This window comes from Rhinoraja longicauda, chromosome 31, assembly GCF_053455715.1.
Source record: "Rhinoraja longicauda isolate Sanriku21f chromosome 31, sRhiLon1.1, whole genome shotgun sequence".
Lineage (NCBI taxonomy): Eukaryota > Metazoa > Chordata > Chondrichthyes > Rajiformes > Arhynchobatidae > Rhinoraja > Rhinoraja longicauda.
In genome coordinates this window covers 2,402,230-2,415,554 of record NC_135983.1, presented here as the reverse complement: position 1 = coordinate 2,415,554, position 13,325 = coordinate 2,402,230, and the positions used below count along the sequence as shown (strand labels likewise).

Sequence of the window (13,325 nt, the reverse complement as noted above, 5' to 3'; positions counted from 1 at the left end):
GGTGTTACAGCTCCACACCCTGCACTAGTGTTACAGCGCACTGTGCACTGGTGTTACAGCTCCACACCCTGCACTAGTGTTACAGCTCCACACCCGGCACTGGTGTTACAGCGCACTGTGCACTGGTGTTGCAGCTTCGCACCCTGCACTGGTGTTTAAGATGAACTGGTCCATTACTTTGAAATGGAAATGACACTTGCTTTCCCTAGAATAAAACCTATTTTGATTTGGGTTGGAAAATAACTGGATGAATTATTTCCACACAGAGAATTTGCAAAGATTGAATCGTGAGGGCGCCTATCGGTGGCACCAAAACAGATGCAGCATTTAAAGGGAATGTTTTTAATGAAGTGTTACGTTGAAGGTGGACTATTTACCTCTGCGTACACTACCACCTACATCACCACAGACTAGATAGATACAAAAAGCAAGAGGAACTCAGCGGGTCAGACAGCATCTCTGGAGAAAGTGCATAGTTGATGTTTCAGATCAAGTCCCTTGTACAGACCCAACAGACTGTCCTATGATTGTTTTGAGCATCTGAGTCTCATTGTTTCAGCTCCGATAAGTTACACCTGAATATTCCTCCAAGCCGCCAATGCTCCAGTAACCTTCAGGCAATAAGGAACAGACCCTACAGCAACTTAAAGAGAAACCTGATATTAGGTGGTGGAATAGCAGAATGCAGTTTGCCATAACGAGGACATATGTCTCAGCTAATTGTCCGTTGTGCTAGGCAACAGCATAAAAAGGTCCAGATAATTTGTTGTTGCAGTAGCTGAGGGCATACCCAAAGCTTCCTCACACACTAACACGCTCAAATTGCCTCATTCAGCACCTGACACCTAATGCAGCATTTCAAACTCCACAGTGACAGAATATAAAAGTTCCATAGGTTAAAGCCTGGCAGGGGGGAGCTGGACATTTCCTTTCGCATAAAAGATATCACAGAACTGATTAAAAATTATTTGATAACATGGGAGGAAATACAGCTTTCTGATATAGAAACGTGGCCTTTCCATGCAAATGAATGATTGCATTAATCCTGAATTTCTGTCAATGTGCAACATAATATCTACAGACCCTTATTAATTCCATCTGAATCGTATAAATTGCTTCTAACACTGAACTCTGTTTAAAGGTCATTTTCTGCAGAAGGCCCAGTTTAAACACATGAAAATAATATATATTATCAGAAAATTCCTAGTTCAAATCGTTGTTTATTATGGTGTTTACAGAGTACTATGTTCACATGTCTGTCGTGCTGCTGCAGGTAAGAGTTGTATTGGTGTTTTTCGGGACATATGCCAATAAAACGCTCTTGACTCTTAAATCAGAGATGTGCTTGAACTTTGTCAATAAAGAGTGTATTTCTAGAGCACGTGTGGTGTTAACAGATTTTGGAAACAATTTAATTCAAGATTTAGTGAACAGGATATTCTAAACCCAAATAATAAAAGCAGTCATCCAACTTTCAAACAATAACAGTTCCCCATCAACAGCTTCATATCAATTCAATCAATTCCATCCCGAAACAGTAAGCTTTTATAAAATCATACCTCTATAGGCAAAAGTAGATGAAAAGTTTAACAATGGGAAAAACACATTTGATGGAAAGATTATTGTAGCTGTTAAGCACTGTCTGGTCTTGGAGATATATTTATTCGCCAACAACCTCTTGTTCCATATCTATCAGTCTGCTTATTGACTAATCTACCTTACCCCACCCTAAAAGCCACTGGGCTAGGATCTGATCTTTGTGGTTAAAAGCAGATGGTCGGTACAGCTTGCCAACAACTGCTTTCATCATGGGCCTGCCTTTGCAAAACGATGCCCAAGAGACACCAGCTTGTGATGGAAAGATGACAAGTTGTGCTGAGGGAATGATCATCCAATTGGGAATCCTGGTGTGGTGGCTGTAGATGGAAGCCTGAGATGGGTTGAGTGGTATCGTTGGAGTCATTTGGGTTTTTGGCGACAGGATTTCTGATATCGGGGCCTGGCCTTGAGATGAAGGGTGCATCATTTGCCAGAAGGTTATGTATAAATTGGAGTCATGGGATATTGCCGTCAGAGTCAGAGAGTGGGAAAGGCACTTTGACGCACTGAGTTTCTGCCACCCGTCGACCGCCATTTTTACTTTAACCCATCCCTAATCAAATTTATTCTCCCCGCATTCATACTAACTCTCCCTTAGATTCTATACCCCAACTATGTACCACAGGTAATTTACGGAGGCCAATTAACTTTCTGACCCGCGCATCTTTGGTATGTGGGAGGAAACTGGAGTACCCAGAAGAAACCCATGCAGTGACAGTGAGAATGCGCAAACTCAATGCAGGACTCAACTCTGGTTAGGACTGAACGCAGATTCCTGACGCTGTGAGACAACTGCTCTATTAGCTGCACCACACTTGTGGGGGGGGGGGGGGGGGGTTGACGAGACAGTATTCTTGTGGGCACTGAGGAGAGCATTTAAGTTTAAAAAACTTAAGGGGCCTAGCAGGATCGGATTTACAGCACTAGGCTGGGAGGTCTTGCAGAAAACATCCTGCAAATAGTAATCAATGGCAGCAACACTGAGGGAACGGTGGTCCTTGGCGTAATCAATGACGAATGCTTTCGGGAACAATGCAATCTATTTTCTCAGGCAGCATTCCACAGCTGCATGATCTAAAGAATGGAATAATGTCATCCTGAAAGGGAAACAGAATCATTAGCACAACGAGGACCGTCTAGTTGAATTTCTAGAGGGGCGTGATTTGATCTGATAAATAATTGTATCTGTGTTCAACTCTGGAATTAATTTGCTTTCATACCATACTGAAAAACCAGTAGCAATGAAATCTAAATAAACCTAAATTATTTTAACAGGTTTACCTAAAGTACTTTTTATGTACCATTTCATTTATTTATTTGCTCCTATCACATTTGATTTCAATCAGCATGAAGGTAATAACTTTATTTTCTTTCCAATGAGACCGTATACTGCTCCTCCTGTGACAAATTGCTGCATTTGTATTGACAGGAAAAACGCAGACAAAAAACAGAGGCTTTTATGAAGTTTTTGTGTGATGTTATGGAAAGTGATCTGATAGAGTGTCTCTTGCAGATGACCCCAAGCTGAGACCAAGTGGCCCCAAAGGTTAAGCATCTGTGGAGAGGAGATGGAAGCGGTATACAAAAGTGGAATAACGGTAGGGGGGGGGGGGGGGGACGGACCGTGTACTGCATGAATGATGTGGTAGCACTGGAGAGAGTGCAGACGAGATCACCAGGGTGTTGCCTGGGACAAATATATTTCAGTTATGAGACGAGACGAGATGCGTTTTCCCTGGAGCGGAGGTGGCTAACAAGGGATGTGAGGGGATTAATACAAATGGGTTCCTGCTCAGCAGCCTAGACCTGGTTGATTTTTCAACATTCTAGAGATACAGGAATGGTTCAGGGGAGGGGGAGAGAGGGGGTGAGAGAGAGGGGGAGGGAGAGGGAGAGGGAGTATACACAGCATGGAATAAAAATCGGTTCAACGTACAAAGGAAAATTGGAAATAAAGTGTTATTTTTCAGACTGTAGTGTGTGGCTACTACAGGAATCGATACTTGAGATCAAATGTTATATTTCTATGTTTGAATAAGGGTCCCAACCCAAATCATCGTCTGTGCATGTTCTCCAGAGATGCTCTGTGACCCACTAAGTTACTCCAGTACTTTGTGTCTTCTTAGGAGAAATGTTTGGTGGCTTTTTATTACAGCCAGACAAGAAAAATATTTTATTCACAAGATGCTGGAGTAACTCAGCAGGTCAGGCAGCATCTCGGGAGAGAAGGAATGGGTGACGTTTCGGGTCGAGACCCTTCTTCAGGCAGAAAAATATTTTACTGCATTTATAGAGTGAGATCACACCTGGAACATCGTGTACAATTTTGGTCTTCTATTCAAAAAATAAAGTTCTTGCCAGGGAGAGAATGCTGAAAAGGTTTACAAGACCGGTTTCTGGGACCACAGAGAACCACAGATGCTGCTTGACCCACTAAGCTCCACCAGAGGACTGTTTGTAGTTCCTTGGATGTTAGGATTGCTGTGTTAGGAGGGATTGAGTAGACTAGGCCTTATTCTCTAGAATTATAAAAAAATGAGAGGTGATTTCATTGAAACTTACATTCTAACAGGATTTGATAGGTGGATATAAGAAGCCATTCCCTGGCTGAGAAGTCTACAAACAAGTGTTAGATTGTTAGAAAAGGGGGGGGGGGGGTGCAGCCATTTAGGACCAAAATCAGGAGAAATCCCTTTTCTCAGAAGATGCCGAATCAATGGAATTTCCTACACCAGAAGACTGTGAAGTCTGAGTCATTGTCAAATGTGAAATAAAGGGTTTTTTTCTGGTTGGCTGCCAATGACTAGCGGAGTTCCGCAGGGCTCGGTGCTGGGGGCACTGCTATTCACGTTGTATATTAATGATTTGGACGAGGGGTTTGAAGGCTTTGTGGCAAAGTTTACGGATGATACAAAAATAGGTGGAGGGGCAGGTAGTGTAGAGAAAGGAGGGACTCTTCAGAAGGACTTGGACAGGTTGGGAGAGTGGGTAGAGAAGTGGCAGATGGAATATAGTGTAGCAAAGTGTGGAGACATGCATTAGGTAGTGGGAATAAAGGCATAGACTATTTTCTAAATGGGGTGAGAATCCAGAAATCGGAGGTGCAAAGGGACTTGGGAGTGCTGGTACAGGATTCCCAAAAAGTGAATCTGCAAGTCGAATCGGTCGCAAAGAAAGCAAACTCAATGCTAGCATTTATTTCAAGAAGGCTTGTATACCAAAACAGGGAAGTGATGTTGAGGTTCTATAAGGCGCTGGTAAGGCTGCATTTGGAATATTGTGAGCAATTTTGGGCACCATATCTGAGGAAGGATGTGCTGGCTCTGGAGAGGATTCAGAGGTGGTTTACAACAATGATCCCAGGAATGAGTAGGCTAACCTTTGATGAGCATTTGTCGGCACTGGGCATGTACTCGCTGGAGTTTAGAAGAATGAGGGGGGACCTCATTGAAACACGTGAACGGCTTGGATAGAGTGGATGTGGAGAGGATGTTTCCATTAGTGGGAGAGTCTAGAACTAGAGGTTCTCAGAATTAAAGGATGTTCTTTTAGGAAGGAGATGAGGAGAAATTTCTTCAGTCAGTGGCTGGTGAATCTGTGGATTCTGCCACAGAAGGCTGTAGAGGCAAAGTCAGTGGATATTTTTAAGGCAGAGATTGATTCTTGATTAGTACAGGTGTCAGAGGTTATGGGGAGAAGGCAGGAGAATGGAGGGAGAGTTAGATTAGCCATGTTTGAATGGCGGAGTAGACTTGATGGGCCGAATGGCCTAATTCTACTCATATTCCTTTTGACATACAAGCCCTATAATATAACTTCAACTACATGAGAATTTGATTGCAAACAAGAGTAAAAATCAGCCAACCCATAAAAGGACAAAAGCATAGATTATTGTGTCAGTTACAAATGGAAAGTGGGGAAGTTTCTAATTTGAAAGTATAATTTAAAGAATTTTACAAATTATTTAGAGTTGGCATGTACAGTTCAGCCACATAACAGTCTACATTCCACAGGATGATTCATCCAGTGTGGCTGGGGGACTGTATGGAAATAGTGTTTAGCTTTGCTTGTTGAAATAAACTTTGAATGACCCAGGCTCTCAGGGAGTTAATACGAACAATAGCAGAGCACCAGTAGCAGGAGGTCGAGAACAATGTCACTGTGCACATCTGCAAAGTGGTCTTTATGTTTGGATAATGTTACAAAATACCACCAGGCAGATAATAAACAAGAGACTGAGGATAAATCATTATTTGACAGAAAAGTATTTGAAAAGCTTAAGAGATTTTAGTGTAAGAGAATACAATCGAAAAAGGACAACGCAGTTAAAGGACAGAATTTGTTCCATTTAAAAGAAAATTATTAATTTCAAAACTTGAGGTGAAAAAAGATAGAAATTAATTGTCATGATCAGAATAAACCTTCACAAAGAGGGACTCTATTGTGGGCTGTGGAAGAAATTGAATAAAAAGTGATGGGAAAGATAAGTGCAGAGTTACTTAACAATATTATCAAGGAAGGTCAACCATTGCAGAAATTATGTAAGACTTCACTTTGTAGAACACTGTTCAGATGCAAGAAATACATCTAATTTAATGCAGGAAACGTCCCCTTCATTAAAACTATTACAATCTGTATATTTACTAATTATCTTACCTTATAGAATTATATAGTGATTCACTTAAATACCAGTTGTCTTAGTATAAGTTCTAATTAGTCAACATATTTTCCCCGGATAGATACAAAAAGCTGGAGTAACTCAGTGGGTCAGGCAGCATCTCTGGAGAGAAGGAATGGGTGACGTTTTGGGTCTGAAGGGCCTTGACCCAAAATGTCACCCATTTCTTCTCTCCAGAGATGCTGCCTATCCCGCTGAGTTACTCCAGTTTTTTGTGTCTATCTTCGGTACATATTTTCCCCATAGTACTTTAAGTCAAAATGGTTCACTGCTTTGAAGATCTGTTTGAGTGTTTGCAGAGCAATTAGATAGAAATCCAGTGGTAGGAAACCAACTAATTGCAAAAAACACTCATTGCTTCAGACTTCCAAAAGATTGATAACAAAGATTGTTTGAGCTATATTTAAAATAACGAGTAGCTGTCATGTACATAAATTGCTGTTCTTGTTTTGATATATTATGAAATTAGAGCCTTTAAAGGAGAGTAGAGTGAAGTTGTCATACTCCCATTTCATTGTCACTTCTCCAAATCCACCATTTAATTTAGAGATTACCATGTCCATATTTTACAAATAAGTGTATGGTATGTACAGTACAGAAATTTAGACAAGCTGGTCCATGTCAGCAGTTGGCCCTCTTCCAGCCCTTCATTATTTAACTCCCTCAGTACAATTCTAGTGTCTGATCAAGGTTTCCACCAGTTCTCATAACCCTCTAATGTTTCGAAATCGTCGCACTGTTTATAAGACACATAGTACAGGGTATTTGAAGGTCAGGACCCGGCACAAAATGGCCTACCAGGCAGCAATGATTCTTACTTTCTTATATGCTACTGCAAATTTGATTACTTACAGCAGGCATCTCAAAGATATCATCCAGCATACTTGCACAAAATTCTCCAAATTCACTGAAACAAGTGAAGCTGCCTGAAAATGGCCACACATGTAGATAAAATAGTAAAGAAGGCAGACAGTATGTTTGCCTTCATTGGTCGGGGCATTGAGTATAAGAGTCAGGACGTCATGTTGCAGCTTTATAAGCCTTTAGTTAGGCTGTATTTGGAGTATTGAATTGCAATTCTGGTTTCCCCATTACAGGAAGGATGTAAAGGCTTTGGAGAGGGTACAGAAGAGATTTACCGGAACATTGCCTGGATTAGAGGGTATTAGTTGAGGGGCTTTAATAGGGCAGACAGTCAGAACCTTTTTAATCCAGAGTGAAATGTTAAAGACCAGAGGCCATAGCTTTCAGGTGAGAGGGGAAAAGAGTTGTGGAGGAGACAAGTGTGGTGGGTGCGTGGAACGCATTGCCAGGGGTGGTGGTGGCGGCAGATACCATAGTGGGTTTTAAGAGGCTTTTAGAAAGGCACATGGATATGCAGAGAATGGAGGGGTGTGATTCATGTGTCGGCAGACAAGGTTAGCTATGTTGGGCACAGACATTGTGGGCCAAAGGGCCTGTTCCTTGCTGTGCTATGTTCTATGTCTCAGGTCAACATCCCCACCACAGGCTGTCTAGCTAGATTCAGTTAGCCATGCCGTTCACCTGCTTGATCACAGGCTCCCAAAACACACACTATTCTGAGCTGTGTCACCAAAAGAGATGACCAAGTAGAGAGAGGAAACTATTCAAGAAAATGCTCCAAGTCGCTGAAGAATTGTAACATCTCTAGTCTATAACTGCTCAAATTGGAGCATTGTTCAAGAGGGTATTGGCAATCTCGAGTCCACATGCCAGCAAGCACAAAGAAGCCTCCATGGGGAGGGCAACATCTCACATACTCGCCCACCTGCCCCATTGTGGAGGAACTGAATGAGGAAGCCAGTCATCCTTGATCCCTGATGACTTTCTGAGCAATAATATTACCAATGGAGCAAGAGCTTGCTACAACCAAATACTGGCAAAACCAGACATTGTTTTCTGTCTGAGTCAAAACCTCTCATCCCCAGGCATCAACTTCATCCTTCCCTGGCAACAGTCTTTTACATTATAACTAATGGGCAAATGGATCTGAGCATCTCAGGCAACACAATCCTGACCATAGAGAATCGTTTCAATGCTGCTCCCAAGTCACTGTGATTTGGAAGTGGGGAGGAGTGAAGCTTACTGGTTGATTTATTCGGAATGAACCAAGGCTTCAGAATCTTTCTCCACTGCTGAGAACACAACAATTGCACAAAAACAAAGTGGGAGAGAGTACTAATTATTGTAAATAGCTATTACATTCATGCTAAATTAGCTGGAGGTTAAGCAAAGAATAAAACGGTAGCCCAACCACAAGCTCAATGCACAGATTCCAAATAATGTGCACTGATGCGAATGATTCAAGAAGTTAGAAAGACTGAATGTTTTGTAAACTAAGAGCTTCACCACACTTAGTGTGGAACCATGTAAATCATCCCTGGTAAGGAAGACTATACTGCTGTGAAAATTTTCAATGCCCGATAATATAAAATATTTTTATCAGCAATATTAATGTTCACCAGCTGTCTGATTGTTGGCACATTTACAGGATACAAACGATACAGATAGTGATGAAGACTCTTCAGAATGAAATCAATTATGAACACAGCTAAATTATGAACACAAAAGCCTCAAGTTCCTCCACAGGAGCTGGAATGAACTTTTTAAAAATTGACTTGTTCCTCTTCGCAAATCTGTTCACCAATCTGCCCATTTGTAAATTATACCATTGCTGAACGCATCTTTTTTTAATAGCACCATGAATAATTTTATTATATAGAACACCTATCATTCGCATTACTAAAATTCTAGAAAATACTGCTGCCATTAATTAGTGCAACTTAAAATGCGGCAATATAATGGATGAGACAGATCGCTCTTTTTGTACATGATCCATTTCATTCTTTCAGATAATTCCCTGATGAGTACAGATTAATCAGGTAGTTTCAAGAAATGTCATAAAGGTCCAAAACAGTCATCACTACTTCTGAGGAGCAGACAGTGTTCCACAACATTCATCATTAACCAACACCACCGGAGCAGGTCACTTGCTCATTTATCGAATTTCCATTTAAAGGCATGAATTAAGTGCCAACATTGACCATGTCCTCTCAAAAAGAAATGTTAGTTGTTTTGGATATCTTGAGGGTTGAATATGTCAACACAGCCTGTTGCACTCCAGGTCTGAGGGAAATGTGGACTGCAGACTCTGCCACAGGTGAGGTAGGAGGTGCTTGCTGGAACAGCTGGAAGGGTTTGTTGCCAGGTTTCCCTGCCAGCCATTAATGCTGAATAGAGCTCTTAAGGATAGCGGAGTCAGGGGGTATGGGGAGAAGGCAGGAATGGGGTACTGATTGAGAATGATCAGCCATGATCACATTGAATGGCGGTGCTGGCTCGAAGGGCCGAATGGCCTCCTCCTGCACCTATTGTCGATTGTGTGTGTTCTTGATGAATATAACCCCAGATTCTCAGTGACACCACTAACACAGCTCCCCCCCCCCCCCCATTTTGAGCTGCCATGGGTCAGGAATTATGAAGACGTGGTACGAGTTAGAGGCAGTTTCACAATAAGCTTGCCATCAGGAATGAGATATTCAAGTATGTCACATTTCCCCCTGAACAACGTGTACAAGATTATCAGGGTCATTAGCATGGAATGGGAACATTACATTCATCACTGCTCCTAACCTGGAAGCAAGGAGGACCTGCTCAATCCTTGTGGAACAGAAAAGTGGACTAGAATTCTATAGGAATATTACCTCTGGATAACTTCAAGGAAGCTTGGAAAACATACTTGACTCATTTCCTGACATCCTGCTAATCCCTTAATGGAGCATAGCGCAGAGTGGTCTGCCTGGTTCAGTCATGAGGAGCTCAGATATTTGGTAGTAAACAACATGGCCTTTCCTTTGGAGCTGGCTGCAATGACTCTTCATGTTAGGGATAGTGGATGCAGGTTCACTTATCCTGCCAGTGGATTAGAAGGACTTTAGTTCAGTCTGGAGATACAGCATGGGAATACTGAGTCCATGCTGATCATCGACCACTCATTCACACTAGTTCTTTGTTATCCCACTTTCTCATCCACTCCCTAGAGGCAATTTACAGAGGCCAATTAACCTACCCAGAGGAAACCCAGGTGGTCACAGGGAGGACGTGCAAACTCCAGGCAGACGGCATCCAAGGTCAAGATTGAACCCAGGTCTCTGGCGTTGTGAGGCAGTGGCTCTATCAGCTGTGCCAATGCGCCACTCAGATAATTTCACAGAGATAACGAGGTTAGTACCACGCAATTGTTTAAGTGCCAGTTACACGATCTCAGCAGCAGACAAGAGGGTGTAGGTCACTGCTCTGCATGGATCATGTTCAGTTTAGTTTATTGTCATGTGTACCAAGGTACCGTGAAAAGCTTTTGTTGCATTCTAACCAGTCAACGGAAAGATAATACATGATTACAAACGAGCTATCCAAGGTGTACGGATACAGGATAAGGGAATAACATTTAGTACAAGGTAAAGCCAGTAAAGTCCGATCAAAGATTTAAAGTAAGAAATGTTGCCTTAGGAGTAGAGATTTAAAAGTGTGGACTGATTGTAGTATGTGATGGTAGATCTGTTTCTGTGGCTAGCACGCAAATAGTCTCCTGGGTTGGGTGCCATCTTGGAAGCGTCTGAACTCTCTCCCTCCACGTCCTCCCTTCTCCCCACAGACTGTTGATTCTGGAGACACGATCTGCGAACACTCTTTTCCTCAGATGGCCAGGGATACTGCCAATGTTCTGAAGCTTGATCTTCATCAAAGGTTCAAAAAGCCACACTGAATACAATGCAATAAATTTGTACTAATGTTGTGAACCCTGGCGCTAAATTGAGAATGTAATATTGATGCATTAGCTCAATGTCCCACAACTAGTAATCATGCTCTGGCCATGCTTTAAGTGATGACTTAACAAATATATGAAAAATTGATGTACAATTAGGTCTCATTTATGATTCTGCAACAATAATGTTTCTGCACATTTTCACAAAATGGAGACCTATTGCAGGTTTCCATTACATCCAACCTTTTAATATCTCAGTCTTCAGATCTTTCTCCTTTATACTAATTACACACTCCATAAAGTGTTTCTTTTTGCTAAAGCATTATTATGTTTAAGTGTGACATCAGGTGCAGGTGAAGGGTAAATGTTTGTAGTCTTCGTGCTTACCTTAGCCTTCCCAGTGCTTTGCAGAATGTGTACCAAGGCACAAGCCATCTCCTCCTTACTCTTCACGCTCAGCACAGGCTCCAGCACCGTACACAGGAGCATGTAGTTATTGGTGATGTACTCAGCAAACTCTTTGTAGAGCTCCATGGGGAGAATGTTCATGCTCTGGTAGCGAGATTTGATTCGGATCATTGGCCCTGCTGATTTGCCCTTGCTGGGGTTGGGCACACTTACTGGATACCACTTCTCCAAAAACTGTCGCCCCGTAACAGTGACAATAGGAATATTCACGAGACCCACATAGTTATTCTTATCTTTCTTTTTCTTCTTATCGGTCTCTTTGTACAAGTGCACTGTGATGTTCTTGAGTGTGGGCAGGTTACTGAATTCAAAGTGCTCTCCCCAGAAAACGTTGTCGGTTTTCAGCTTGCAGGTAGTCCGTGCATACAACGTGTCATCCAGGCAGAGTTCACAGAAGTACTTCTTCTTGGCTGGCAGATCCTTGGCTTCAATAATCCATAGTTTGAGCAGATTCTCCACTCGTCTGCTGTTATCCTAAAACAACACAGGGAAAGAATCAGTTCACCAATCCCTCATGGTCACTGTTGTTAGGATCTCTTCCTCATCAACTTAAGACTGTTATAAACATTTATAACTTGCAACTACCGAGTGACCATACTCTACAATGATAATCAGTTTGATAGCTTAAAAACAAATCCCATTTTTATTGACAAAATATGCTTCCTGACATTATTTTTAATTGCAAAGTAGAATGAACCACACAGATTTTGAAGATCTTGATTAACCATCTGGTTAGCCTGCACTAACTTACACATAACGAGAGAGACAAAAAGCTGGAGTAACTCAGCAGGCCAGGCAGCATCTCTGGAGAAAAGGGAATAGGTGACGTTTTGGGTTAAGACCCTTCTTCAGACTGAGCCGAAACGTCACCTATTCCTTTTCTTCAGAGATACTGTCTGACCCACTGAGTTACTCCAGCTTTTTGTGTCCATCTTCAGTTTGAACCAGCATCTGCAGTTCCTTCCTCCACAGTGTGCTTTTATAGTCTGATTGCTATTCAGCAACAGTCCCTGCCTTCCTCTCGGCCTCCCTGCTTCTCACCTTTAGCATCAGGGGCAGAGATGTAAGCAGCCCCTCAACCTTAACCAACAGGACAGATGACAGCAGCTGCAGACAGCCATTGTGGAGGAAAAAACTGCAGATGCTGGTAAAATCGAAGGTAGACACAAAATGCTGGAGCATTTCACCCAAAATGCTGAAGGGTCTCGACCCGAAAAGTCATCCATTCCTTCTCTCCAGAGAGGCTGCTTGTCCCGCTGAGTTACTCCAGCATTTTGTGTCTATCTGCAGACAGCCATTCGTCTCCTGTGGCTGGGCTGCTGCCTGATCCCCTCTTGGAGTCAGCACAATCTTCAGCCGGGTAATTAGAGATTTGCAAACCCCAGTACAGTGTCTTCATTCAAGACAATTTTTAAAGCGTTACTGTTTCTTTCCATTTTACTGCTCTACTGCAGAATCTCTTCAAAGTTCTTCTCCTCTCTCTGAAGGGAGATCTGGGTGACCGTTTCTTACTCTCTCCTCGATTCCGACTGCTCTTTGACTAATTTATCTCCAGACATGGGCTAACAGAGATATCAGTCATTACATAAATGAATGGATTGCTAGGAAACCTCAAGAACCATTACAGATAGTCACAGGTATGGAAGGAACTTCCTCGAGAAACACCAGTCATCCAGTTAGATCCTTCTGTTGCAATCTGCTTTCACGAGCAACATTGTTCCTACTAACCCACAAATGATCAGATTTATTTCATTTGGTTTCACTACATTTCAACGAGGCAGATGGTCATGGCAG

The 13,325-nt window shown here is 42.2% G+C and overlaps 1 protein-coding gene across 7 annotated transcripts in view; it reads right to left on the bottom strand.

The window, feature by feature from the left end:
* LOC144608514 (disabled homolog 2-interacting protein-like) overlaps positions 1 to 13,325 on the bottom strand; it is a 588,412-nt gene that overhangs the window by 97,796 nt on the left and 477,291 nt on the right. For all 7 annotated transcript variants that reach the window (XM_078426375.1, XM_078426376.1, XM_078426377.1 and 4 more), the window contains one exon: positions 11,451 to 12,005. In XM_078426375.1, the coding sequence (XP_078282501.1) occupies positions 11,451 to 12,005 (555 nt within the window). The remainder of the gene's footprint in view (positions 1 to 11,450; positions 12,006 to 13,325) is intronic.